This window comes from Podospora bellae-mahoneyi, chromosome 6 (assembly GCF_035222275.1).
Source record: "Podospora bellae-mahoneyi strain CBS 112042 chromosome 6, whole genome shotgun sequence".
Lineage (NCBI taxonomy): Eukaryota > Fungi > Ascomycota > Sordariomycetes > Sordariales > Podosporaceae > Podospora > Podospora bellae-mahoneyi.
Window position 1 is genome coordinate 3,125,612 of NC_085885.1, and position 27,936 is coordinate 3,153,547.

Consider the following 27,936-nt stretch of genomic DNA (forward strand, 5'->3'; position numbering starts at 1 on the left):
ATGACACCAAGCAAGAACCATGCGCCGCGACAATGTTAACCGGCATGGAATTCTGGAAAGACTTCCCCATCACCAACAACAACGACAGCAACACCTTGCCATTATTACCCATCACCAGCCCAGAAACATGGCTCCGTCTAATGAACCACTCCACCGCCAAGCTCGGCCTCTCCTACTTCCCACCAAACCTCATCGCCGTCCCTCACAACTTCTCCTCATTTGACACCATCCCAACCAACAGCCTGGTCATCACCCTCCCCGACCCAGACTCTTCCCGCTTAGAAAACAACCCTCAGAAATTAGACCAACTAATCTACGGTCTCATCTGCACGTTAGCTGGCATCTGGGTGGCAGTCTGGGCAGCATGGACGTGGTACCACAACGGCACTCTTCTCATCCCACGAGTATCACCACCAGGCTCAAAAGACGTAAACAATGACGTCGAACTCGGCGCCCACACCGCAGCAGTGGATTTTGTCTCCCCTGAAACATTCCACGCTGGGTTTCTAAAGTATTATTATGATGTCGGCGGGGATGAGCACCAATTGGCGGACAATATCTTCAGCCACTCCGCTGACTCTCAAAATAAGCGGGAGAAGCCAGTCACGGGGGAGGATGTGGAGGAGTTGACAAAGTTGGTGCAAAAGATGTACGAGATTGATGTTGAACTGTTTGGGTTGCAAGATGCGAGGTATATCACCGAGGATAAAAAGGATAAACTGAGGAGGAAGAGGGAGGCGATGCTAGTGGAGGCGGCGCGGGTGGTGGAATCTTGGGCGGATAGGCGGTGGTTGCACATCAACAAGTGGGAGGAGGGGGAGTATGACACTGTCTTGGAGATCCTGGACGTGCTGAGGGAGTATGTCGAGGCGGAGAGGCAAAAGAGGGTGTATGTCTATTAATAATGGAACATTTTATGCAAAGGTAAGATGTATTTGTTGCTAAAGTAATAACAGAAGAAATCAAAATGTGCACAGAAATCACCTGACATGGCCGTGAACAAAACCAACAGCGATATATCCCAAGCGCAACCCCCCAACAAGACATCACGCCGTCATCTCTACAATCCGAGCCGTTTTGATTCCCAACCCTCCCCCCTCACCTTCTTCCTGCATCCACCTCCACCAAGAACTCACCTCCTAAACTGCGCACTCCCATCCTCCCCAACCCCCATCCTAGCCTCCATCTCCGCAGGCAATCTATCCTCCTCCTTGGTCTCCTTCCAGTTATCCCCCCCCTTGATCTCCACCGTCGGCTTCCCAAACCCAAAATCAAAAGCAACATCATGCCCACTCTCCCAATCCAGCTTCTGCCTCTCCTGCACCGGCAACCCCGCCGCACTCTCCAAATCCCGCTTGCTACTACCACCACTGGCAGCACTACCAGACCGGGTATGTCTCCTGAACGGGTTGTTCTCCATCCGCTTGTGCCACATGATGTAAAGGATGACGATGAGCAGGACCAACGAGCCACCTCCCAGACCGGCTGCGACGCCGATTTTGGTGGAGAGGGGGATCCCGCTGCTTTCAGATGGGGTGGGGCTGGTGGAAGGGAGGGGGGTGCTATCGAGGGGAAGGTCGGGGGAAACGTTGGTGTTGGTTAGGGGGTTTGTGGTGTCGGAGGTTGTTGGGGGAGAGGGGCTGTCGGTAGTGTCGTCGTCGACTACGGCGTTTACTTGGGTCGGTTGGGGTGGGGTAAAGACCGATATGAAGGGGGAGCCGTTGGCAGGTATGACGAGGCTGAGGAAGGGGGAGGTGTTGGCGGGTTGCTCGGCGGTTGTTGTTGGGGCGGGGGTTGAAGCCGGAGCAGGGGTGGTATCGGCTGGCGGTGAGGGGAGCGGGAGGAGGACTGCACCGCCAGCGCCAGAGTCGGCATCTGGGGAGGGAGCTGGAGGGGCATCGGGCGCTGGGGCTGGCGAGGGCATAGGTTCGGGGTCTTCTTGCTCGGCGGGAGGGTCGGCAACGACAATCGGCGCTGGTACGGGTGCCGGTCCTGGGCTCGGCTCTGCTGATGGAGCGGGAGCTGGTGCAGGTGTTGGTTCTTCGACTGCTGGAATCTCCGCAACGGGCACAGGCACCTGTACAACTGGAGCAGTCGATTCTTCAGGCGTCGGTTCGGGAGTCGGAGCCTCAACGACGGCTGTCTCCTCCACAGCGGGCGATTCTTCCTCCGCAGGCGTTGGGGAAGGAGCTGGTTCTGGAGTCGCAACTGCCTCCTCATCCGGCGTTGTCGACCCTGGTGCCCCGATAACCCCGTCCAAAATCTCCGTCGGATCCGGAAGGGCGCCAACGATATCATCCGCCACCGTCGGCACCGGGACCGCATCGATCAAATCCTGAAGTCCAGGCACAAGCCCTCCCCCCTCTGACCCTGCCGGTTCCTCAACACCATTATTGTCCCCTCCCAACAAATCATCCAATCTCGGCAACTGGGCCATCGCCAGCGCGGCCTGAAGCCAAAAAATGCGGATGACCAGCATCGTTCAATATTTTCCAAACAACAAAAATTACAAGAATATAAGATGAAGAAAAATAGGCCAACGCCAGGGCTCATAACAAAAACATCTTGGGCTGGTGCCAAAAGTGAAAGCCAAAACGACAACCAGTTGTCGAGAAGAAAACTAGAAAGGTTCAACGATTCAACCCGTTTGATCATCCCATGCACGGACGGGCAGCTGGATAAAAAGAACGAACATTATCGTCAAACTTGGCATTCTGCCCGTGTCCATGATTCCGGGACTATCTTCGTTTCAGATGTTGGAGCTCTTGGTGGTGAACGCGGGGATGCAGGGGTTAATCGTAGCCGAAACGGGAAGCTCGCGTATCATGATGCCACTGATGCTACGAAAGCACCCCTGAGATCCGCGGAAAAAACGCCACAACCTCGGTGTCCAAGCGCTGCCCTATGACGCGGCGTATCAAGATGTTCTCGGCTGGGAGAGCCTGCATTCACCACGAGGAAGTGTTCTAACGTGAACCTGACTCGGATTGTGAGATCAGCTGAACATGCTGGTAACAATACACCAGCTTGTGGCGCCCATGAACGTCTTGCACGAGCATCATACGTTATAACAAACGGCTGTTATCATAAACGTAGCTCTTCTGGTACAAGCTTGTATGCACTGAACCCAACTGGTGAACAAAAAGGGGCAAAAAGGGGGGTAGTTGCCAAGCAATATGTCTGCCAATGCTTGGCATATCCAACGAGACTTCAACAAGTTCAGATCACAACTGATCCCTGAACCAAGAATAGAGCCAGTAGCTTACACCGGCAAACCCGGCAGTCCCCAGTCCTCCGAGGAACAACAGATCCAGGTTCTTGGCTTTCCATATCGGCATTCTAACGTCTGCCGTCTGAAGATGCATCGGTCTCATCTTCCCACTGTTGGGATCCAGTCCGAACTTTGCATCGTACATCATCTCCTCGATCAGGTCGGCGGCATAATGTTTCTTCCGGGCTGATATTCGGGCAATGTGCCTCATCCGCTCAACATTTCTCGCAAAGCTGCCGTCCTCATCAAGCAGTACCTGCCGGCCCTTGTCGTAGATCTCGTCTCTTGTGAATGTGGCCTTATCGAGGCCCAACCCGACACCTGCTTCGACAATCCGTAGACCGTTCAAAAGCTGGTCGAAAAAGAATCCCAGACACAACATACGCACTCCATGGTACATCGCCTCATTGACACTGCTCCCGCCACCATGGGTGACGAAGAGTATTGTGTCCGGATGATCCAATATTGCTCTCTGAGGCGCAAAAGGCGTGAAATACCACCTCTCGCTCTGATTTTCCAGCAGCATCCCCACTGGCTCCCTGACTCCACCAGTCCACTGATTCAGCAACGGCTGAAACTGCTGCCTCTGTTTCTTTCCGACCGACCAAATCACCCCATCTACCAATCCATCCGCCAACAAATCCCCCAATGCCCCCAAAAACATCAAAACCTGCTCCGTCGGTAGCGTTATATGCGTCCCAAAACAAACATACACCACCCTCCTCTTCTTCCCCCGCTCATAGAACCCCCTCAACTCCCCATCCAACCCAGGGTACTCCTCCGACAAAATCGGCCCAACAGCCTGCAAAAGCGGCGGGCAATCTTTTGGCGTCTCCAACCCCCAAAAGCTATTCACCAAACCCAGATAATCCGGCTTTCCCGCTGTCACCCCGGCCAGGCGGTAATTCACTCCGGCCTCTCTCCTCATCCTCTTGACCCACCTCAAATACGGCACCACCGTCGTGATTGCCCTCAACGGCCTCAGTGCCGCGCGTATCCTCTGCCAAAGGCTTGCCTTTTCCGAAGTCAGGGCATCGACTTGAAACCCAGGAATCCCGGGGATATGCCCCGCTGATACCATCCCGTACGGCATCTGCGGCCAGACCATCGCCACTGGAACGCCAAACTGTTTTTGCATATCCCTTGTTGCCTCGACAAAGAAATCAGTCACGATCGCGTCGGGGGAGATGGCTTTGGTGATGCGGAGGAGGTGGATGTAATCTGACGTCCAGAAGGCGTCGACTGTATATTTGGGCGCGAAGTAAGACTTGTAATCAACGCGGATGTCGGTGTTTTGGAGGGCGAGGTAGTGGGCTTCTTCTTGCTGGGGGGTTAGAGGGTCGCCCATGGGGTGGATGTGGGCAGGGGAGATGAAGGCGTAGGAGGGGTTGGTGAGGATCCATTTCTCTTGGGTTTTGTGGGTTGCGAAGTGGATTGTGTGCCCGCGGGAGGCGAGCAGGCGGCCGAGTTCGAGGACTGGGGCTGAAGTATGGGGAGGAGGGGGTTAGAGGTTGATGGAAAAGAGAGTGGGCGATAAAGAAAGAGAGATTACCGGCGTGAGTGAAGCCGCCTGTCCCGGTGACGAGGAGAATGGTGCATTTGGAGAGGGCTTCGTCTGAACTTTGATCGGCGGACATGGCTTCGGGTTAGAGACGAGGTTTAGTTTGGGCGGGTTGTTTGCATGTCGATGAGTGAAGCGTGAAAGCAAGCACACGTCGTCAAAAACGGTGACACGGACACGGAGAACAAGAAGCTGTCTGACATCCGGGCCGTTTCATTGGCCGCTTTCGGACTCCCCGCGAACCTCACCACGCCGCGAATGGTGGGAGTCAATGCAACGTTTGTGAAGCCAACAGTTTACAGCGGGATGAAAGCTGACCGCAGACTTGCCATTAGAAGTATCTGGAATCTGCTCATCATCATACCACTTGTTGGTCCTCGCCGCTATTGGTAGCTGTGCTGTCAGCGACCTCACCGAATGGCTTGATATGGCCCGTGCACCGATCACCACATCATTTCTTTTCACCTCAAATCGTGATTGCCTATGGGCTTGTTGTCTCCTCCAGTCCATACCCCCAAAGTCGACATCAACAGACCCGAGTTGAAGAGCGTCAAATGATTCTCTGTCAAGCCAAACCCAACCAAGCGCCCGATAATTAACCATATACCAATTATACGGATGGTGAAGGTCAGGAACGTCAAACGGCGACGCTCTCCGTTATTTACCGAACTGACTCACGTGGGTGGACCGCGCATGGTTAGGCCCCAGGCTGTCGACTTTCCCATGCAAATTCCGACCTACCTCTTTCAGTCGGCAGGAAAAGCGCACACGAATAATCGCAGATCCTCTCACGCCCAGGTTTCCGTATATACAGACCTGGGGACCCTGAGGTGCTCGCCCTGCTATGGCTCCGATCACTCCTAGCACATTGCATCCTGCGAAGTGCTCGTCGTGCTATGCCTTCGATCACCCGTAGCATCTTGCATCCTGCAGAGTGCTCGTGCTTCTTGGCGCCATAGCACTTCTGGCCAGCCCTGATTGGTTGCCTCCTGACTTTCCTAATGATTGGCTGGGGACGTCCTGCGCCCCGCATACTGCGCGACCTGTCGTTGGGTTAACTGTGACAATAAAGCATCGTACGCCAATACCCCATAGCCCTAAGCCTAACTACGGCATTACCTTAGGTATTCTAGATACTATAAACCCTCGAGAAAGTAACTTATAATCAACGTTTATTAAAATTCATATTACTAACTATTAAAGTAACTTCCCGACTTTAATATTAATTGCGGTAAACTAGTTTACTAAAAGTGTAATATGACGAACCCCTGTACAGAACCTCTGAAAGGGATACTGGTTGAAGGCTACTTCTGAACAATCCTGATTCGGTGCAGCTAAAGAGTGCACAACAAGATGTCTCAATGTAAACACTAGATACTGTGAATACCAACTTGAATTGCATACTGCGGAACTGTCTATCTACACCAGCCAGTTCCTCCGTATATATAGACCTAATGCCAAGCCTTGGATCATCCTATTCTTCGAGGATCATGGCTGACTCTCGAGAATCATAATGATTCCCAGGAATCATTCATGATTCCTTATGCCCTGGATGATCCACCTCTTATTGGCCCATCCTCCTGTCCTATGATTGGTTCTACTAGCGATTGGCTGTGCGTCTTGTGCCCCGCACATGGTCCGTCCTGCCTGTTGGCTTAAATGTGATATGTAATAGTTATAATGTACTAAGTAGCTCTCTTATAGTTAGAGGTATCTTCGTTCCGTAAGGCGAACTAGGCACTAAGTAAACGCCGGAAAGCGACAAAAACATGCGTATAACTCGGAGGATTACTTACTGTGTAAGATGCATAGGATCTACTGGACCAGAAGGCCGTGGGTGGGGAGGTAGTGGAAGAAATAAAGCCGGATGGCGGTAGTGTAGGGGGGGCTCGTACGAATGTTCGGTGCTGTGGTGTGTGCGGCAAGCCTGGCCATACGCGCGCACTTGCCAGGAGGCTGGGGAATCATCTGATTCCGCCATTTCTAATATAATTGTAGTTGCTTCCTAGTGTTGTTGCGGTATAATTGAGGATAGTTTGTTACGGTGTGGTATAAAGTGGGTCACTCGCTTACGTTAGCTGTAAATACCACATTAATGTTATGATAATTTCCAATGTATTGGCTTATGTGCGCTTAACACACGCTAGCCCATACCTTCTAGTTACCAGACTCCATTCCTACACTAGTTTTGGTGCGGTCCAGTCCACATATCGCTTCAGATCTAAGCTTAGCTTCGCGTCAGGCTTCCAAATCTTGGTATCGACAGCGTTCTGCCCCAATAAGAAACGATTGAAGAAGGCTGCGACGTCGGCATTCTGATTGGACGGGAGCTGGCAGTGTGAGGAACCGTGGGCGACCTGGGAGAAGCCCATGGTGTCAGTTGCGCCAAGGGCCTCGTAGACCATCCTCGCGGCGGTAGCGCAGCCGTAGGAGCTGATGGGGCCGAGATAATCGATTCCGGAGTTCTCAATGACTAGGAAGGGGCGGGGGGCAATCATGGCGGCCAGCATATGGTGGTCGTGCGGCAGCTTGTCAAGGGCTTTGACGTACTTGGAGAACTCAGTTGCGAACCACTGGTCGCCGTTGACGATCTGCGCTGCGTCCTCCGTCTTGGTGCCGTTCCTCTTCATCTCACCGACGATGCGCCAGCATCCCATCGCGCCCGATCCGCCCTCCTGTGGGATCGTCAGCCGGATCCGGTTGTCGAAGGCGCCCGCAACCATCGCACCCTTGCCGTTGCGCGAGCAGCCCGTGATGGCGACGCGCTTGGCGTCGATCTTGGTCGTCTCGGGGCCAAGCTGCTCGAGGGCGTCCACGATCCGGCTGGCGCCCCAGGCCCAGGCGACGAGGCCGCCCGTTGTGGAGGATGTGCCGTACAAGTCGAAGTACTTGCCTTTGCCGCGGGGGTCGGTGGCGGCAATTTCCTCGTTGTTGTAGGTGATGAGCGCAACGCTGGCCGGGACTGGAATCGAGGCGCCGCCCAGCGCGATGAGAGCCGGGAATGGCCCCTGGCCAGATGAAGGCAGTCGGATGGTTGGTGTCATGGTTAAGGTTTTGCCGTTAGCCGTAACAGTGATGCTAAGCCGGGTGCCGCTGACGGATGCTTTCACCTCGGGGGCCGCGGGCATGGGACCTAGTTCGTAGCGTTGGATAATGGCACTAATCTCCTCCCTCCGGCAGCGCCATTCGGCTTCGGTCGTAACCTTAGACCCGTTCAGGAAGGTAAACGGATCGGGCAGCTTAATGGCGTTTCCGGAGAAGGAGATGGTCGCTGGCAGTGTCCCGCAGGATTGGCCGGCGGCAAGCCCAGCGAGGAAAACCGATGCAGCGCCAAATCGATGCATGATGGTTGACAAGAAGACAACTTTGTATGATTGATACGAAATTGTACGATCAATGGCATCAGCTAGCTGTAGGCAGCTTTTTGGCTTTTTGACAAGACGACGGAGATGACACTTGAAGACGACACAGGAAGTTCTTGTCGGCCTCAGAGTGAGGCCGATATGTGACCGGCACGTAAGAAAACAACCGATAAACCAGACCATGGTAGGGACAATCTGATCTAGATTACACAGCTACATGGCATAGGGAAATGTGCAGTCCGCCAAATGGGATTCCTGGTAGATTACCCTCCGCGTGGATCATGCCTGCTATAAAACTACCAACAGGATACTCATCACTGCAAATGCCTGAACGATTGGTGGAGAAGATTTTTCCTCTAATTAAAACAGTGGTAACGACCAGCCCGCCACGCACAAAAAATATGGCACAGAACTAAGTGCACGTGTCACAATACACATAAGATTCAGGAGGTGCAATTTGATAGCATGCACCCGTAGTTTCATCCGCTATTTACCGCTTTTCGAGGTATAATATTTGCCCTTTGGAGCGATGTGATATTCGTCGCCCAGCGAATAAGATGGACCAGACCCTCGATAAACTGCTCTCTCAGAACCGAGAGGGTGAGGTAGGCACCTTATTTACCCGTACCCAAGGATGTGTAAAAACCCAGAGAGAGGCTCCCGGCGCGCCTACTCCGAGGACAGCCAAGCCAGGTATTTATAAATATTTCGCACACTTATTTCGTTTCCGTGGCGGGGAACGAGACACCGGAAACCCCCGTGACTTATAAGTCTCCCAGAAAGAGCTGTAGAACTGCTAGTGAAAAGGACTATCCCGGTATGTTGCGGTAGCCAACTAACAGCAGACATTGAGCGCTCAGAAGCTAAAGTCCCAACAGCAATGGCAGTCTCCTGGTCTGCAACAGCAGCCCGCGTCTGCATGCTCTTATTGAACCTCCTGCTTATGCTCAAAGCTGCCAACGCTGTTTCCGTCGCATCTCGACAACAACAGAGTGTGGCTCCTGTTAGTCGTGAACGCATCAGCCTCAACAGGGGCTGGCACTTCCAACGCTGGGAATCCAACCCGGACAAGATCGTCTATGACAAGCGCCAGGACACCCCAGGCCAGGCCCAGGTACTAAAGTCATGGATCCTCCCTTCGGCGAACGATTTCATTAGCGATCCAACTAAGCACTACAAGCGGCCCACAGGCAATCCCAGCGGCAATATACCCTTCACGGCGGCAACATATGACGACAGCGACTGGGAGGCGGTAGACTTGCCACACGACTGGGCCGCCAAGGGCCCGTTCTACACGGCCGACAATGCCGTAGTCGGCGGTGGTATGGGCCGTCTGCCAATCCAAGGCGTTGCTTGGTACCGTCGCAAGCTGTTCATAGGTCCTGAGGACCAAAGCAGACGGGTGTACTTGGACATCGATGGCGCCATGTCGTATGCCATGGTCTGGATCAATGGTTATCTGGCTGGTGGCTGGCCTTTTGGTTACAACTCGTTCCGTATTGACCTCACGCCGTACCTCAAGCCAGGTGACAATAACCAGTTAGCCATACGTCTCGATAACCCGGTCCAGTCGTCTCGTTGGTATCCCGGCAGCGGTCTCTACCGTAACGTCTGGCTGGTGAAGGTTGATGAGACACACGTGGGTCACTGGGGCACGTTCATCACGACCGAGGGCGCGACTGCCGAGACGGCGACCATTCAGCTATCCGTGCAGGTTGAAAATAGCGGCAAGGAGGATCGGGAAATTGAAATCCTTACCGAGGTACACGGCTTCGACCCCAAGACCGGGAAGCCAGACAAAAGCGTACTGGCCGAGTTCGCCTCCAAAGTGATCACCGTTACTGCCGGCCGGAAGCGGACAGTCAGCACTTCGGCCACGATAGAGAAGCCGCAGCTCTGGGGCCCGCCACCAACGCAAAGGCCGAATCTGCACGTGGCGGTGACGCGGCTGGTCACGGGCAACAAGACGATCGACACGTACGAGACGCGCTTTGGCATCCGCGCCCTGAAGGCTACCGGTGAGGGTCTGCTAGTCAACGGCGAGCGTATCTACCTCCAAGGAGTTAACCAGCACCATGATCTAGGCGCTATTGGTGCTGCTTTCAACTACCGCGCGGCGCAGCGTCAACTGGAGATACTCCGCGAGCTCGGGAGTAACGCAATACGCATGGCGCATAACCCACCCGCCCCTGAGCTGCTCGATCTGGCGGATGAGATGGGCTTTCTCGTCATGGACGAGGCCTTTGACTGCTGGCAGAAGCAGAAGAACCCAAATGATTTCCACCTCATCTTTGACGATTGGTCCGAAGCTGACGTGCGGGCCATGATGCGCCGCGACCGAAACCATCCCTCCATCTTCGCCTGGAGCATCGGGAATGAGGTGGGTGAACAGACGGACGGGGCGAACGGCGAGAGAATCGGCCGGCGGCTGAGCGCCATCGTCCACGAAGAGGACCCCTTCCGCGGCAGCACGGCTTCGATGAACGTGGCGAAGCCGAACCAACCGTTCCCAAAGGCTCTCGATGTAATGAGTCTCAACTACCAAGGCGAAGGCATCCGCGATTCAGGCGCGTACGCCGGCTTTCAAGGCACCCGCACGCCACCCCTTTACCCGGACTTCCACAGAGCCTTCCCCAATGCCCTTCTTCTCAGCAGTGAGACAGCCGCAGCCCTCAGCACCCGCGGCACGTATTTCTTCCCCGTGGCCAAAGAATTCAGCGCACCACACACCGACCAACCCGGCGGTGGTGGCAACCCACAACTGCGGCAGGTGAGCGCCTACGAGCTGTACACGATGCCGTTCGGTGCTTCACCCGACAAGGTGTTCCAGAAGCAGGATGAAAACCCGTACGTCGCTGGCGAATTCGTCTGGACAGGCTGGGACTACCTGGGCGAGCCAACGCCATACTACTCGGCGCGTAGCTCGTACTTTGGTATCGTCGACCTCTGTGGCTTCAAGAAAGACCGGTTTTACCTGTACCAAGCGCGGTGGCGGCCGGATCTCAAGACTGCCCATCTCCTTCCGCACTGGAACTGGCCTGCCCGCAAGGGCGAGGTGACCCCCGTGCATGTCTTCTCCGCCGCCAATGAGGCCGAGCTCTTCCTGAACGGCAGAACTCAGGGTAGGATAAAGAAAGAGGCCTCCAACTATCGTTTCCGGTGGGACAATGTCAAGTACGAGGCTGGTGAGCTGCATGTCGTAACCTACAAGGACGGTAAGGTGTGGGCGAACGACACCGTTCACACCACCGGGCCTCCCGCGCGGCTACGACTACGAGCTGACCGCGCCCATATCGAGGCCGACGGTTACGATCTGTCGTTCCTTACGCTCGAAGTGGTTGATGAGGGCGGTGAGGTTGTCCCGGATGCGAGCAACTTTGTTACCTTCGCTGTTTCCTCCGGAGAGGGCGAGATCGTGGCCACCGACAACGGAAACCCCTACGACATGGCCGCATTCACGTCCAAGCAGCGCAAGGCCTTCAGTGGCATGGCGCTGTCCATTGTGCGTGCAAAGCCGGGTGTGAAGGGCGCCTTCACCGTGACAGCGACGGCGGGGCAGCTTCTTGGTGCAAATGTTACGATAGTAACACAGTAACACCTTGGATCTAGAGGGCCGGTTACTTCCTGAATACTCGGCTTGAGTCATCTTCCCTTGATGCCGAATTACACACCTCAAATAGCTTACTGCCCCAGATATAGATGCACTAGACACAAACTGCAACTTAGGTAAATAAAAGGTCAATTTCGGAGTCAATCCTTGCGGCCTTCGTTCTGTCTCCGGCACCGCAGATTGATACAGGCTTTCATGAGAATAGTACTGTTTCCTTGGTGGTACGCGTACACATCAACATAGTACAGGTGACGCATAGGTAAGTCTATATATTTATCGATTTCCTTTCCTACATCGAAGTCACGGTAGGATTTAAACTTACGAACGCGTGAGGTAAATTCCACGACCTAGTACTCTTTACAGGTATTCTTAAAACGCTCTAGATATTCCGTAAAGTACTTCCCTTTAAAGTTACTCTTAAAACCGACTTTCTTCGGATCGGGGAATTTACGTTAAGGAAGATATATAGTTACTATTGGTTTGGGGTGTGGCCACAGGCCTGAGGGTATGAGTAAGGAAGTGGGGCTCTCTGAGGATTCGGGGGGCTCAGGGGTTATGTATATAAGCGGTCTGCTTCGGACATTCTATTTTAGACGGACCATCGACTTTTATTTCTTCGTATTTTTGCGCTTTGCATGCGTCCAGGCAGTTCTGGCCCTCTGATCAGGCCAATCCGGTGCTTACTGTGCGGCCTGCGAGCCCACAAAGTCTTTTGTTTGTCCTACGTGAAGTGCGGCCTGCGAGCGAGCCACTGTCACGCAGGTGTGTTCATTCAGAGCCCTGTTGAGGGTATATTTGTGGTGTTGTGGTTGTTTTGTGTGTTTTCTCTCCATTTCACTATTCTTCGAAGATTGTAACTAACTCTCGAGGATTATAAGTAATTCCGAGGAATCACTTATAATTCCTTTGTGTCCTAGATAATCCACCTCCTATTAGTCCATCCTTCTGCCTTCTAATTGGTTTTGCTAGCGATTAGCTTTGCGTCATATGCCCCGCACACAGTCTGTCCTGCCTGCCGGCTTAACTGTGACAGATAGCTCAACTCAGAGCATTTACTCCCTAAATAACTGTAGCATACTTACGATTATTAGGCTGGAGCGTTTTAGCTTTACTACGGCTATTAGAAGTTATAACGACTATAATGGCGACGATAATGCTTATTATAAACCTAGTCTTGTCGAAGTTATATAAATCGTCGTCGAGGATACCGTGTTTGACCTTGATATTATATATAAGGGTAAACCACTCGTGAATAACTTTTGGATCTTCGCATTTGGCCCTCTGGTATTTATATTTACGCGTAAAACGCGTCCCAAGTTCTGCCTGGCGTTTAACGAAGTTGTGAGCCCATCATATGCAAACAGTTGGCGCGTCACGTTTGCGTAGCAATCGGTTAGCTATATCTTCTACGTAACAAAGCCGAGGATGGAATACGCGCGTAAATAGCTCAATAATGTATTGAACAATCGTTTTCTCTTCCAAATCCGTAAGCTTGCGTGAGTTAGTTAGTATATGGCGTCGGGAAAATCGGCCGGCATTTCGGTAACGAAGCGTTCTTTCCGGAACGTTATATAACTTAGCTGCGGCCGGAATACTAAGCTTATTATCTTTTCGAATAGCTTCCAAAGCCAAAAGGAACCATGCCTCTTTTGAAGGGCTTACTATGACTTGTTGTGGTAGAATTTTGTAGAAGTGGTGAAATAAACGCGTTGTGCTGGGGAAGCGGCCACTCGCTTAGATCGGCCGCTTGCTTATCACACACGTTACTAAGTAGTTAACTAGTATGTTATTTTATATAACGATTCGACTTTTACCTTCTTTTGCAAAATTTGAACTTAAACGTGGTTAATTTAGACATTCAGAAATCAAGCAGATTTCAAAGCTGAAATCAACTCTTGACAGGGGATAGGGTGGGGGGTGCCGCTCCTAACCACATACCCCCACCTAGGTCCAAAAGCGGCAAAATATTTCCCTCGACCAGGAAGAACACAGTAAACTGCCTTACGTTCGTAGACCCGGTCAAGTTGATGCCCGATGAGCCCACTGAGGCATTTGAGCGACGGGTCAAGCTGGGATAGACTGTGACAGTACAAGAAGTCCAGTGCCGTCATCCCTTCCTCAAGTTCCCAGTTGTGAAGGGTCCGGAAGAATCGTATAGTCAGGCAGGGTGAGGCCATAGTGAAGAGGACGTTACTGCCAAGAGCAGGAAAGAAGGCTCGTATCAAAAGGATGGTCTCAGCACGAATAAATCCTCGCTCAATCATCGCTCGTTCTGTCGTGGCATTCCGTGCTGGGACTTGGGGGTAATATTGAATATGGGCTTCTTCCGGTCAGCCATCGCGATTCCCGCAACCCCATCCACTCGACCGAGTGGTCGGCCAGCAGTCTTTGGGCACGGAGAACATGTTGAACGAAGTGGCCTGTGGCTACTTCCACACGGCCGAGAACGAACATCATCCGGGGGGTTGTGATGGACTATAAATCTGGGCATTCATCGATGATTGCTGTTGCTTCCCTCACTCGGGTGGCGAATGTCCCTTGGTTCGCGGGCCGTGCCCACACTATAGAGGCGAGCGAAGGTAATCGCTGCTTTCCAACCTTCGACTGTGAGTCTCTGTGTTACACGACGGGTTACGTACTGGTCGCAGATATACTGGTGGAGGCCGGAATTGGTTCGGAAAAGAGCACCAATGTCGTCCATCGAGCAGTAATCCAGGATCTAGTCCATAGACAGTGTGACCCGGGTGAGCGATAGGAGATCAAGATTAGTACCCATTGTGGTTAATCTTGGTAAAGGTGCAATTAGGTGGTCGGAAAAGTAAGAAGATGGCAGTAGATGATGTCGAAAGAGGTGACAGTGTGGAAATCAAATGTGAGCCACGTGAACCAAAAGATTTCGAATAAATATCTATACTGCGCGATAAGCTTTTGTTTTGTTTGTTTGTGTGGCTCCAGTCTGTGGAGGGCTTCCAAAACACCACCCGTTCGAGGTATTCAAGCCTTCGCGTCACTAAGCTTTTTTTTCCCTATCACAGTGTGCCAGACTACTGTTACTCTTGTCCTGCGTCGGGGTCCGGCCTTCTTCTATCTTTTTTTTTGCACTTTGCACTCATTGCCCTTGCGCAGTGAACGTGAAGTTCCTCAATTCACCTGGCATCTTTTCTTCTAATCCTGCTCCGATACTATCCTGCCCTTGATCTGCTCCAGACCCACCTTGGAAGGACTCGCGGTCTTGAAACCTAGTTCTGTATCGCGAGTGAATTGGCTGCTGGGAACCAAAAGTGAACCGTAGAGCAAGACTATCCTGCCCTGCCAGTAGCCTGATCCACCTCGAGACGGTCACTTCCCTCCTGTTCTCCCTGCTCTCTCCTTCCTCCTTCCCCTCTTCTTTCCCCCCATCTTTTCCATCCTTTTTTTTCTGGTCTTCTCCCTCCGCATCTCCCTTGCTGGGGCTCTTTCCGACTCTTACGAGTCTCTACGACACTGGTGTCAAATACCTACCTGCAGTTCCAGCAATCAACGGCGAAGACGGGAAAGGAGCTGCGCAAATGAGAAACTTGAACAGACACTTCACCTCATGTCATCTGTCTAAGTTGTTTGGACACATCTCCCCTCTGTCAGTAATGTTTGCTGATTGTCATTAGATTTACGTTACCGTCAAGATGGCCCGTCACCTGAATCTTTTGTTGCTGATGGGAGTGTCATTGGTCATGGACAATATCATTGATAAATGCGCCATGGATGATGTCCTAACTCTCTATCGGACACAGAGATTTCTAAATGACTACATTTCTACATACCTGGCCCGGCGGGCCAGGAGAAAGTTCACCAGAGAAGGTCTTAAAGTGGCCTTGATTTTCGTCCGCCTGTGCGACATGGCTAGGCATTGTCAGCTCGAACATCTTACAAGCCAGGACACTAAGTTGGCCATACAGATCCTCGATGAGGAGCAAGACCTTCTTTCGATTACCACACCGCGGATTTTGTTTGACCTCTGCCGTGTTGAGGAGCTCGCGGCAAGGTTTGTTCGATTTGTCTTGCGGATCCAACGACGACTTGCCGATAAAGCCGAAAGATGGATCAGAGTTGAGGAACCTGCGTGGCTCGCACCGATGTGGAAACCCAAGTACCGGTACTTCGACAAACGTGTTTACGAAGAGAAACTGAGGACCCTGAGCGCTGCCGTTGGAAGCCATCGACGACCCCTCTCCAAAACCGAGGTCGCCAGGCTGGAGAGGGCATTCGTTCGAGCAGAATTGCTGTTCTTTCTACATGCTGTTTTTTCCAAGGATATCACAGACAGAGCCTTTCACAAACTGCATCGTTGGGAAGTCGAGGAGCTTCTCTGCGCACTCGATTTCATGGAATGCCAAGGCCTGCGTCGGCTCACTCACGACACGCGCACCAAAGCACTCAGATGGCTTTTCAGATATCAGATCAGCCAGGCCTTCTATCGACGTTTCGTAAGCATTTATTGTTGTATCAGTCCCAAGATAGCTGCCGGCTAACCATCTTGGTCCCTTGCATAGTACGATAAGCACTACGCTTCCAGGCAACAAAGACTACGGTTTACTGATGTTCCATTTAACCATGACGACCATTCTAACCTTTCGCAAGTCCAAGGTCAAGATCATTCCGACGACATCAAATGGAATGTGCCCAAGCGGACGGACCCTCTCGGACCCAATGCCGCATGGTCAGCCTACGCAAGCCAGTTCCCAATCCAGGTTGAAGATCGAAACAACACCCGGATGACCCTGTCACAGCCAAGGTTCTTTCGCGCCCCAGGGATCTACGAGGATTTCGTTTGCATCCAGAACTACCGATGCCTGGCCTGGGTGATGTGGGACGCGGATACAACGGCGGCACTCCAGCTTGGATCAGTTGAGACCACGACCTCCCAGATGCCGCCTCCTGTCCTCCAACTTGTTAACTTGGCTAAAGCCCTCGGCAAGAATTCGTATGAACGTTTCTTGGAGTCCACAGGAAAGATCAAGTATAGCCCGCTGCAGCTGTATGATCTCGGCTTAGACAGTCAGGTTCTCGACCCTGGGCAAATTCCGGAGATTCCAGTGGTCCAAAAGGCTATCAGGGATCAGGACGTCAGAAAGGCAGTAGCTGAGTTTTGATCTGCTTGGAATGGAACTTGGGTAGGGTGGTAAAGACGAGTTGGATTGGTCACGGAGATGCTTGTAGGACTCATGTTAGCAATAGGACTAGACTGATGCGAATTCTAGTGAGTCTTCGGCTAAGCGATGTGGCTCTATCAGGTGCTTTGATTAGTTAAACAATGCATGATCGGCATATATAAAGGTGCGACTCTACCTACCTAAATCGGAATTCCAACCACAGCCCTGGTGAGAGTGGCAAAGACCTCGGCCTACGACTACTACCCTAATGCAACTTACGTCTGGCGATAGCTTCATTCAGAGATATTGGGTGTAGGAAAGGTCGGCACTCGGTCTGGATATATTGCGTTTATTCTAGTGTTTTTTTTTAAATATTGGGATATATATGTTGGTTGAATATCTAGCTTCTTTCGTGCTTTCTTTTCCTTTGTTATCTAGCAGATCAATTCTACTTATTTTTCTGCCCTCATCCCGACCTTCACAGCATATGGATCCCACCATTCAGTATGAGGACGATGTCATGATCCAGGTCCTTCAGCTTGTAACAATCTAACCGACGATCTCCCCGAGATCCCACCTTGCCAAGGAGTCATCACTGATGCCAAAAGATATGGCATGCACTCCATGAAGTTTATGTGGTTCGACCATGTCGAGGCAGGTCATGACCCCCTGTGGAAAGAAGACAGCAGCGGTCTACCTACCTACCTACCTGGCCACCGCCGTTGTAGGCAAATAAATGCACAGTGTAACATAGCGAAGCTACTGCGTCTCCCAATGCGAATGTCCCGCATGACTTGCATGTGTCATCGAAAAAGAGTGGAATCTTGCGGCAAGGATTTAATCTTTGACATTGAAACTATCACGATGATTCGCCAGTAAAACTAAAGGGTCATCACGGCCCGCGCACACGGCCTGATAGTGGAGCCAACGACGTTGTACTCATTTTAGCAGGGTGTGATTATGGAGAGTTTTCGTCAATAGCCTTGAACCATTCAAGCAACAGCCCCTACGCAACATGCCTTGAAGATGTTTTTAAGGACATGCGCGCCCAGTATGGTCAGACATGCAAGTTTTCTCTCCGACCATCCGTCACTCTTTTGATCACCAGTCATTCATTTGATCACCCCTTCACTCATTACCAAAAATGCGCTCGTTCTCATCAGCGGCGGGCATCGCGGCCCTCGTGTTCGGTTTGGTTGGTGTGTGCTCAGCAACATCGGGTGTTGACACGAGTGTTCCTGGGTGGGATAGAGCGCTGCGACAGGAAGGATGGACGTGTCTCACGCCACCCCGCCGCACCCAGCCCGGCAGAAGTGTATCTTTCAGTTCGTTCCAGCCCTACCCGATTCTTGTTCAATCAGATGCTAACATCTCACAGGCAACACCGTCTGCCCCGGCCAGATCAACACCTGTGAGGCCCTGTGCAAGTCAAGAGGAGGCGTCTTCGAAGGCGAGAACGCCTGCGTGTCCAACAACGGCGGCATCGACAACCCCTTCAACTCCAACACCTACTGCTTCATCTGCAACTGCGAGGACGGCGCCCTCCCCGATCTCGAGACCTACTACGATACAGTTCCCCGCTACCACTGTGAGATCCGGAGCCAGAACTGCTTCTACGGCTACAACCAAGGTGGACAGTTGCCGCCTGACGGGGCTTGCCGTTGTCCTGAGGCCGAGTATGCGGTTCCCCCTTCTTGGTACAGCTTGCTGCCGAAGACGACAACTACCTCGACTGTGATCCCGCCTTCGTCAACCTCTGTTCCAGTGCCCCAGACGTCGACCTCGGCCGCCGAGACATCATCAACCAGTGAACCTGTCACTGTTACTGATACAGTGATCCCGAACACGAGCACCGGGTTGACAACCATCGAGACAATCACCACGGCCCCCACTTCTGAGTCGACTTCGGTGGTGATTGAGACGACTACTTCCATCTTCTCCAACGGGACTGCGCCCGTGCCAACCCAGAAGCCAATCCCTACTGGAGGATCTACTAGACCAGTGGTCGGCGTGGTTGGCGCCATGGTGGCCGCCTTGCTGGCGATGTAATGCACATTGCAAACCGCATGGATAAGTCTCTGGGAAGCGTGTACAGCACAGGACTTGGACATAGTTCATAGACCTTTATTGTAGGCCGAATATAATAGATAATACATATGCAAAGACTGTTAGCTAGTTCTCCGGAGCGATCAATGTTTCCCTATTAGTGTACAACCTCTCTTCCTTAAACTCGAAACCCCTCTCATAGCTACAATACATTATTCCCGCTTAAATCATGAAAAGGACTCTCAAAGCTTTCACACCTCCCCTCAAGCCGTCGGCCTCCCCGGACACAAATTCTGCGGCTTGATCCCCTCCCTCGGCGAACACAACCCTACAAAATCATGCTTCCTGCTCTTGGTCACAGCCTCATACCTCAGATCGCACCTCAACGCACCGTTAATCTTGACATCACTAGCAAAATGTGCGCAGGTGTCCACTGCCGGCTTGCACAGAGGGAGGCAGTACTTTGCCTCGGTCGCCTTGGGCCTCTCCCCGTTGGCGCAGACGACCTTGACAGGCTCACATATGGAGTTGCTTGGGCACTTGTCACCTGCTCCGCATGGCTCGAGGCCGGCTTTTTGGACGGTGAAGCCGGCTACGATGTCGCCTTCGTTGAAGATGGGGACACCGTCGGGGTCTTGGCCGGGGCCGCCTCGGGTAGTCGTGGTGTTGATGACTATTTGGGCGTCTTGAGCGGTGGGCCGGGTGGGAGCTGGGACAGGAGCAGGCTGGTTGGCCAATTTGGCGTATCCCGTCGAGTCGTCGACGCAGAGACTGGGGTCTGTCCAGGCAGCTTTGGCGACATCGCTCCACAGCTGTGTCATGTTGTAGATGTTGCGGACAGTGTAGAAAATGCGACAGTGGGCGGCCTCGTACTGGAACTGCCTCGGGACGTGCTCGGTGTTGGGATCCTTCTCCCAGTCAGACTTGAGGATCTCATCGCGCAGGTTAAGCCCGGCGTGGTGAATCCAGAGCCCGGTGTCTCTTGTTTCGTAGTCGATTGGAATGTTTGGGAGTGACGAGTTGTCCGGGAGGAGTTGGCCGGTGAACTGGAATATCCAGTCGAGAATATGGTTGGAGTAAGCGCGTGTGCCACGGCTTCCAGAGACAGCTTGCATCGGACCCGTCTCGGGACGGCCACCAGCGACGATGGTACGTACACCCGCTTGGGTCATGAACCCAACAAAGAGGGAGCAGGTGGACGAGCAGAGGCCATCAGTGAGAATGACGATGTCTTCGGGCTTCCACGCCTGCTTGGTGGTGACAGGATTGCCGCCATAGCCGTACGGGTCGTCTTCCACCGTCTCGATGCTGAATGCCGAGTAAAGAACTTGATCGTCGGAGAGGTTCAGCCTCTCGACTTTTGAGAACGTATCCTCGCGGTAGCTGGCCGATCCGGGACTGTACTGGGCCCAGTTGTCATACGTAGTGTTTGTGAGAGGGTTGATTTTGGTGGCGACGACAAACTCGTTGGCTGCCTCGTCCCACTGATCAAACAGTTGCACATCGTCTTCGGGATCCAACCCTTTCCACCACTCGGTAATGGTATCTCCCACCAAATCACCCAGAGGATGGCTTCGTCTGCGACTGCCAGCCCAGGTCCACGGCAGGGAATCAGGCTCCTGGGGGAAGAAACGACGGAATGTGTCGAAGGCAAGGTTGGGGGATCCACCTCGGTTCTGTTGGAGATCGATGATGATCTTTTTCACGTTCCTGTCCTCCGCCTTGGTGATGAACTCCTGGACTGCGTTGCTGAAATTCTTGGCCTCTTCGGGGAACTGCTCGAAGGTCGGGATGGAAAGAATTCCAACGTCATCCTGGAAGTAGCCGGTGACTACTCCACCGCCAGAAATAGTGAGAAACGGCTGCGCAACTTCGGGCTTTGGGAATGCCTCGTCACTCTCTTCTAACCAGTCCGTATCGATCTTGATCTCGATAAGTTTCAAGCCATCCTCTCCTTCAAAGTCAAAGACGAGACCGGAATCCGATGAGTCCTCGATGACTTCCACTGGCGGCGCTAAGCCGAGGACGAAATAGTTGTAAAAGTCCCCAGCAGTCTCGAGAGGTCCAGGGCTGTGGATTTGATTCAGGAGAGCGAGCCAGTTGTCGTTCCATTCGGTTCCATCCTCTAGCTTCACGTTAAAAGTGTCGTCAAGTCCATTGCCCGGATAGAACAGGAGTTGACCGCCCAGAGTGCCGTAGAAGCCCTGGATATCGTTGGTGGGGTGCTCAAACATGTCGTTCCAATCGGCATGACTTTCGAGATAGCCAAACGCGTTCCGGCTGGAGAACTGGGCAAGGAATTCAGTGGCATCAGCACCATTGATGGTTGCCACTGGAGACGGCTCTTCCGCCCAGCCGTTGTTCCGTGCTTTCACAATATCATCCTTCAGGTAGATTCTTGGTAGTGCTTTCCCATCCAGAGAGGCAGAGACGAAGTCGAAAGGGCTTGCAAAGCTGAAAGCGGCGGTGATGCCAATGTAGAGATTGACATGGTCGTCGTGGATGGCGTGGACGATGGAGTGGATGTCGTATTCGAAATCCAATTGTCTGGTGTACTGATCATCGAGGACCTTCTGCTTGACTCTCCCAAGTTCGGCAACCACGTCGACTGCTGGTTGTTGATACTCGGCAGGAGGAGACTCGAGGTAGGCCAAAGTGCTTTGGAACTGCAAGGTGGTGTTGTAGTACTCGATGAAGCGGAGTCCAACGTCTTTGAGGAAGGGGACGGCGGTTAAACAAGAGTAGACGTCAGAGGCGTTGAATACGGGGAAGAACTCTGTGATGGCGTCAGTTTCGTCAACATAAATAACTGGGGAAATCCCTCACGTAGCTTGAGGTCCTCCTCAATGATATCGAAGAGCGCACCACATGGTCTGCCCGTATCGTTTGCCGCACGTCGATTGAGTAGACTCGGACGCGGTCCCGGCCTGGCATTGACAGAGTCCAAAATGCCTGAAAGAACGAAGCTGCTCCAGAGGAGCAATCTGGGAACGAACGTCATGGTCGTGTAACAGACGCAAACAAAAGTCCTTCACAGTCGCTGCCCACATCGTGGCAACGAGGGAGGCCCGTCCCTTTTGCTTAAATCCCATCCGTATTGCTCCCCTCCCGTCCCTCCTAGGCGGATCCTGCAGAGCCGCGAACACGAAAATAGTGTAAGGCAACCTCCAAAGAAAACATACGGTTCTCGGAGTCGTAAAAATCAGCCAATCGCTTATGATCAGTCAGCTTTTAGCCCCCAAACACCCCTCCAATTTCCACCGACCTATTTGGCAGGTACCGCTGACCAGTTACCTTCTTGCTGCAGATAGCAGGTTCCTGCCTAGCTCAATGAAACCGCGCCAAGGCGTGAGCCTTTGGGGGCTGAGTGGATCGGTACCATGCATTAGCGTATCCAATGTTACCTTGATCCCTTATTTGGACAGGTGCACCGTGTGTGCTATATGTTCATTGGAAAGCGACGGCCAGCCTCACCTTGGCATTCTTATTCTATCTGGTGTCAGATTTTAGACGCAGGAAGCTGCATGAAGCCATTCCTTCCAACTCCCCCGCTCGATGGCCAAGAACACTATTTGATGCTGGTGATATCCACCCCACTTTCGCACAGGTCCATCACACCATTTGCTATCCGTACACTCATCATCTTATTAGAATGTCTTCACCTTCACAAGTTGTTGACGGGGTTATCATCTCGTCCAATCCTGCCGACTGCCTGGGACCGCCGGCACCATGGTTTTTTGACTACATTTTTGACAGCTTGGAGTATGATCGCTGGGTCAAGAGCGTTCCTTCTCGCCTTCTGAGGCTGGTAGGTGGCCCAGGATCCGGCAAGACTTCGTTCGCCGCACTGGCAGTAAACCGTCTTCGACAGAATGATCAAGCCCATCATAACCATCAAAAGCCGCCTCTTGTCTTATCAGTATTTCTCAAGCCCCTCACTGTTCGTGATGCCAGCGCAGCGGTTCACCAGGAACAAAACGCCATTCCATTCGGCGTTCAATTCTTGGCGGAGATTGAGAGACAAATAGATGCCAAGATCGGTGTCAACAGCGATCTTTCTCCACCTCCCTCCCCTCAGACTCAGATCGACGGTACAGCACTTCTCAACAGTATCAGATTCAAGCTCTTCCGACTCTCAGACGTCTGGCTTGTGGTGGACGACCTCGACTGTCTGTGGCCTATCAGGAAAGAATATCTCGAAGTGGAAGAACGACTGGAGCAACTTCGTGGCATTGGCGTCAGAGTCCTCCTCACCTCTCGTACTCCTTTTCAACTCTCTACTCTGAAACCAATTTGCGACGTTTCTCTCGAGAATGAGTACGATCACGATGAAGAACAACATGAAGGTCGACCTGGTCTGATAACGTGGTGGGAATGTAATTTGGACCACGATAGCACTGGAGGGCCCTTCTGGATCTGCCAGAAGTGCAAAGAGGCTGGGTATGCTTGTGGGAATGAGTGAGATACCTTCAGCTCCGTCACATCGATGTGCATTCACTCGCGCATACCCCCGTCACTAACCCCTGCCACAGATCACATTCTCCCCCAGAACTCACCAGCAACCCATTTCCCGTGACATTCGAAATCAGCAACGCCCCCGAGCCCAGCATGAAGTCCTTGATCATCCACAACCTCCAGCTCGAACACGGACGATTCTGGCCGCTCGAACCTCCCTTCAGATCTCACCAAGATGAATACCCTCCCTTATCCTGCCTTGGCAGACGCTTGATATCCGGTAGTACCACGGAAGAACCCTCAAGAGAGGCCGTTGACTTTGTGGTCAAGTTGGTCCAGCTGTCTTACGGCAACCCCAGCATGGCCTTGCTTCTGCTCGAGACAATCCACCAGGCCGAGACCCTTGATGCGGCGATGGCCAAAAGTGACAGGTTCCCGAAGAGCGTCGTGGAGATGTTTGACTTGTTGATAGATGCGCAGATACGAAGTCGGTTACTGGACAAGACGTCGCCAAGAGAGGTGAGGGCCAGGGCAATGCTGGCGTTGCATGCCATTCGAATTGTGGGCAACGCAGAGAAAGACCCCAAGTTTTCCGGTGTTGAATTTGAGAGTCTTAAGACGAAGCTTCTGGAAGAAAGTGACAGATGTGGAAGTCATGGATTTGAAGACTTACTCGTTTCTGTAGACGTTGAAGTTGTTGACGAGGTAATTGGCGCTGCAGGGGGCCTGTTGGCAGTTGGAACGATGGGCACTGGGTACTATGTGAGATGCTTTCATCCTGACTTCTACAACTACGTCAAGGAACGGTATAATGAGTTTGTGTCTGAGTGGGAATGTGAGAAGGAGTAAGAGAGTAACACGGACGTGCCCTGATGCTTTCACAAGCTTCCAAGAAATGCAATATCCGTACCGTTTCAAATCTATGATAAGAAAATGAAACTGAGATACACGTCTTTTGTTACACTGGGAATCCAGGAACATGCTAGATTCTTAGAGGCGACACAAGTCCACCTCTCTTGGCCCCCACAACCACCCCCTTTCCCCCGCTTTGGTACTGGCCGCCAATCAGCTTCTGTCAGCATACCTTACCTTAGGCAGCCGTTTTCACAGTCTCATCCCACCCCATCCATCGCTCCCACTTCTTCCACTGAGCATACACATCTTTGGGTACGGGACGCAATGCTTTGCAAATTTTGCCAACAGACATTTTTCGCATCCGCACGCCGATGGGGACTTCACAGAAAGGATTACAGGGACGTCGATAAGGACCCAGAACTGGAGAAATGCACTGTTTGCTCCCACCTTGGCAAGAATGTCGATGTGGACTGCGCATATCGATGGACTATCAGGTGGCTATCGGCTACAAGAGAAGACCAAAAGTGCATGCTCATAACCTTCCGTCAAAGCGACAATCATCTTTCGGGCCCGCAGGCGGAAAATCACGGGGAAACCAGCCATTCCACGGGACATTTTAAGGGTTCAGTGGCATTCTATCTCCTCCAGAAAGGCATGTCCCCACTATCATCCATCAAGACTCCTCGTTAACCGGTTCACAGACACAATCACACCAGCAACCACCCTCCCCAAGACCACAAACATAACCCCCTCTGGATCTCTTCCCCAGATCCAATCCTGGATACACGAATGCTCCACCTCCCACGAAAGATGCCAAGCCATTCAATCCTCCACCTCTTCCTCGTGGCTCCCGACTCGCCTGATCGACGTATCCAACCCATCCAAAATCCACATCATCACCACCAGCCCCTCCATGAAGGAACGCTACACCACGCTGTCACATTGTTGGGGCAGGATCGAAATCATCAAGCTGATCCAGGCCAACTATGCCCAACTCACCGACCCGTCCGTTGGCGTGAACTGGGACAAGCTCACCAAGACCTTCCAAGACGCCATCACCGTGACCAGGGCCCTCGGGGTCAAGTACATCTGGATCGACTCGCTCTGTATCGTCCAGGGGGATGGCGAGAAGGCGCCTGGGGATTTCAAGACAGAGGGGCAGCTGATGCATCTTGTGTATAGGAATAGCTTCCTCAACCTTGCCGGCGCTGACTCCAAGGATGGAAGCCAGGGGCTCTTCAGGTCGTACGAAGAGACCCCCAGACAGAGGGTGTTGCATGAACCTGTCAAGATCGAGGGTGAGCGTGGGATAGCGGGGGAGTGGTACATCCTCCCAAAAGATTACTGGCGCCACGAGCTACTCGACAAAATCCTCTACACCAGAGGCTGGGTCTTCCAAGGTACGCCCCTTTCCCCGTCCATACCTTCTCATTCATCTCAGCGAGACTAAACCCCCCTTTCCTCAGAGCGCATGCTCGCTCCCCGAATCCTCCACTTCTCCACCAATCAACTCCTCTGGGACTGCGCGACCCTCTCCGCTTCCGAGTCCCTCCCCCAAGGTCTCCCCCGACAAATCGACACCATCTCCGCCACCGAACGCCACTGGCGAGAGCGCCTCCTCCTCATGCGATCAACCCCCGCTAATCAGCCCGCTCTTATCAGAGCCGGAACAGCAGATGACTCCCTGGAAACCTTCTGGATAAATTCTGTCAGAAATTACACCCGCTGCGAACTAACAAACTACATCTCCGACCGCCTCCAAGCCATATGGGGCGTCGCAAAGGTTGTGCGGGACGGGCTAAGGGAAAAGGGCTCTTGGGATGAGAACGACCACCAAGAGGAGGAGTACGCCGCTGGTTTGTGGAGCAAGAATTTGTATCTTCAGTTAGCATGGAGGGTGGTTAACCCGAGGTTGAGGGAGGAGACGAGATTGCCTGGGTTGCAGGGGATACACCCCAGTTGGTCGTGGGCGTCGACTATAGGGGAGATTTCCCTCCAATCGAGGCTTCCGCTGGCGGGGACTTGGTACCGGGTTAGGCACCATGACGGGGGGGAGGTTAGGTTTGAGGTGAAGTGTCTTGGTGATGTGGAGGGGAGTTCGGAGTTGGTGGCTAGAGGGGTGGAGCCGAAGAGGGATCACCAGCCTGAGTTGGTTGGTAAGACGCTTGCGGTCAGGGGGGTGACGGTGAGGGGGTGCTGGGATCAAAAGACACAAGGGGTTCGGGTACCAGTGGTGGATGTGGCAGTGGTGAAGAGATTTGACTTTTTCCCGGATGTCGTCTTGGAGGAGGGGAGGGAGGTGTATTTGCTCGTGCTATCGGCGCATGAAACGGACGAGCAAGGGCAGTTGGTGATGGTGGATGATTCGGCTTCTGGATCTGAAGTGTCATGGAGGAAGCCAAAGGTGACGTATAATTCTGGGACCGGGTTGATGCTAGAAGGGGGTGTGGGCGTTGAAAATGAGTATAAGCGCATTGGAGCGTTCCGTTTCCAGGGGCTGGGGAAAGATGATATGAGGGTCCTAGTCGACGAGACGGAAGTGAAGAATATTTGGATTCTCTGAAGCTGATAATTGACGACCTAAGGTTTTACATCAACTCAGAAAGAATGACCATTCGCATGTTCCTATACTCCACTGACCAGCACATCAGACATTTCACAAATGTTATCCTCTATCTGCGACCCTGTGCCAGTTTCAGATCAGGCACGGCACCTATTGGTGCATTTCTCATCCATTATGCACCGCCTGAAGCTACCTAAGACGTCGCTATGTATCTAGCCTCTCAGGTTCAGCAGGGAGGAAACTATCCTTCCTCTAGAATACCTAGCGAACGAGCCACGGCAGCTGAGTTTTCAACACATCGCTCTTGGCATCATCCACTGTGGGATGCAAAAGTCGACGATAATGATCCTCAAAATCGCCATCCCCGTGTCGAGCGGGTGCTAAACGCAACAGAGTTGCCAGTTCGGCATCCAGACGATCCAGCCATATCGGCGATACTCATCAATCTCCGAGCGGCTTCCAGACCATGGGTGATCGCAGTTGTGCCGGAGTTCACGCACGCCACCCAGCAAGGGTTCGGCGTATTGGCAGACCCTACTATCAGGGGAGCCTTGAGCTTCAGGTGTATGCTGGACCACTTCGGCGAGTCGGATGAGGCCGATGGCGTGCTTCAAACCTACGGCTGTAAACGTTCTACAGGCTCGGTTGCCGAGGTAGGAATTGACGTAGTCGTTCATAGGCTTGCAGGTGAGATGAATGGCCTGGGCATCGGGTAGCTCGAGGTGGTCGAGGATGTTATCCAGTACGATAGTGGTGCTTGTCAGGAGCAGCGATGAGTGCGTCATGGCTGCGCTGATAAGCTCGAGCTGACTTGTTGTCGTAATGTGAAATCATTTCGTAGGAAGCTGCGGTTCAAGGCGAAAGAATTGTGGGCGCAGGCAAAAGTAGATGAGGCCTCAAAGCGCCGGTATGGATGCTGAGAAGGGGGCAACGAAGTTTAATTGAAGATCGTATTCAACAGAATTTGATGTGGTGGCATTTTGATAGTAACTGACACGTACCTGATGACGACCTCCTTTGTTGACCATCTAGCTGAGATTTCTTGAAAAGTGGAGGAGTTACAAATGGCGGCGTTTGCTTGGAA

The 27,936-nt window shown here is 52.7% G+C and overlaps 10 protein-coding genes across 10 annotated transcripts; 5 read left to right on the forward strand and 5 right to left on the reverse strand.

The window, feature by feature from the left end:
* Positions 1-32: 32 nt before the first annotated feature.
* QC761_608210 (uncharacterized protein) lies at positions 33-902 on the forward strand (the record flags this gene model as incomplete). The annotated part of the gene is made up of 1 exon (XM_062881243.1): positions 33-902. The coding sequence occupies one exon, from the start codon at positions 33-35 to the stop codon at positions 900-902; it is 870 nt and encodes a 289-aa protein (XP_062729939.1).
* Positions 903-1,132: 230 nt separating this feature from the next.
* Positions 1,133-2,479, reverse strand: QC761_608220 (uncharacterized protein; the record flags this gene model as incomplete). Its single annotated transcript, XM_062881244.1, has 1 exon — positions 1,133-2,479. One exon carries the CDS (start codon positions 2,477-2,479, stop codon positions 1,133-1,135), a length of 1,347 nt encoding a protein of 448 aa, XP_062729940.1.
* Positions 2,480-3,224: 745 nt separating this feature from the next.
* QC761_608230 (uncharacterized protein) lies at positions 3,225-5,194 on the reverse strand (the record flags this gene model as incomplete). Its single annotated transcript, XM_062881245.1, has 2 exons — positions 4,824-5,194; positions 3,225-4,753 (listed from the first exon to the last, which is right to left on the reverse strand). Exons 1-2 carry the CDS (start codon positions 4,906-4,908, stop codon positions 3,225-3,227), a joined length of 1,614 nt encoding a protein of 537 aa, XP_062729941.1. The 5' UTR covers positions 4,909-5,194.
* A 1,815-nt stretch (positions 5,195-7,009) lies between these two features.
* Positions 7,010-8,176, reverse strand: QC761_0097360 (uncharacterized protein; the record flags this gene model as incomplete). Its single annotated transcript, XM_062873053.1, has 1 exon — positions 7,010-8,176. The coding sequence occupies one exon, from the start codon at positions 8,174-8,176 to the stop codon at positions 7,010-7,012; it is 1,167 nt and encodes a 388-aa protein (XP_062729942.1).
* A 961-nt stretch (positions 8,177-9,137) lies between these two features.
* On the forward strand, positions 9,138-11,789 carry QC761_0097370 (uncharacterized protein; the record flags this gene model as incomplete). Its single annotated transcript, XM_062873054.1, has 3 exons — positions 9,138-9,278; positions 9,309-10,761; positions 10,795-11,789. 3 exons carry the CDS (start codon positions 9,138-9,140, stop codon positions 11,787-11,789), a joined length of 2,589 nt encoding a protein of 862 aa, XP_062729943.1.
* A 3,677-nt stretch (positions 11,790-15,466) lies between these two features.
* QC761_0097380 (uncharacterized protein) lies at positions 15,467-16,933 on the forward strand (the record flags this gene model as incomplete). The annotated part of the gene is made up of 2 exons (XM_062873055.1): positions 15,467-16,267; positions 16,334-16,933. The coding sequence occupies 2 exons, from the start codon at positions 15,467-15,469 to the stop codon at positions 16,931-16,933; spliced, it is 1,401 nt and encodes a 466-aa protein (XP_062729944.1).
* Positions 16,934-18,077: 1,144 nt separating this feature from the next.
* On the forward strand, positions 18,078-19,117 carry QC761_608240 (uncharacterized protein; the record flags this gene model as incomplete). Its single annotated transcript, XM_062881246.1, has 2 exons — positions 18,078-18,258; positions 18,312-19,117. The coding sequence occupies 2 exons, from the start codon at positions 18,078-18,080 to the stop codon at positions 18,980-18,982; spliced, it is 852 nt and encodes a 283-aa protein (XP_062729945.1). The 3' UTR covers positions 18,983-19,117.
* Positions 19,054-22,139, reverse strand: QC761_608250 (uncharacterized protein). Its single transcript, XM_062881247.1, has 2 exons — positions 21,806-22,139; positions 19,054-21,755 (listed from the first exon to the last, which is right to left on the reverse strand). The coding sequence occupies exons 1-2, from the start codon at positions 21,978-21,980 to the stop codon at positions 19,243-19,245; spliced, it is 2,688 nt and encodes an 895-aa protein (XP_062729946.1). The 5' UTR covers positions 21,981-22,139; the 3' UTR covers positions 19,054-19,242.
* A 492-nt stretch (positions 22,140-22,631) lies between these two features.
* On the forward strand, positions 22,632-26,933 carry QC761_0097410 (uncharacterized protein; the record flags this gene model as incomplete). Its single annotated transcript, XM_062873056.1, has 4 exons — positions 22,632-23,419; positions 23,512-24,269; positions 24,991-25,689; positions 25,756-26,933. The coding sequence occupies 4 exons, from the start codon at positions 22,632-22,634 to the stop codon at positions 26,850-26,852; spliced, it is 3,342 nt and encodes a 1,113-aa protein (XP_062729947.1). The 3' UTR covers positions 26,853-26,933.
* Positions 26,934-27,232: 299 nt separating this feature from the next.
* QC761_0097420 (uncharacterized protein) lies at positions 27,233-27,637 on the reverse strand (the record flags this gene model as incomplete). Its single annotated transcript, XM_062873057.1, has 1 exon — positions 27,233-27,637. The coding sequence occupies one exon, from the start codon at positions 27,635-27,637 to the stop codon at positions 27,233-27,235; it is 405 nt and encodes a 134-aa protein (XP_062729948.1).
* Positions 27,638-27,936: the final 299 nt, after the last annotated feature.

Bases quoted from the DNA above. Each gene is read 5' to 3' on its own strand.
- QC761_608250 (XM_062881247.1), bottom strand. From the start codon at position 21,980: ATGACGTTCGTTCCCAGATTGCTCCTCTGGAGCAGCTTCGTTCTTTCA. The intron at 21,756-21,805 runs GTGAGGGATTTC...ACGCCATCACAG, and splicing joins TGAGGAGGACCTCAAGCTAC to AGTTCTTCCCCGTATTCAAC.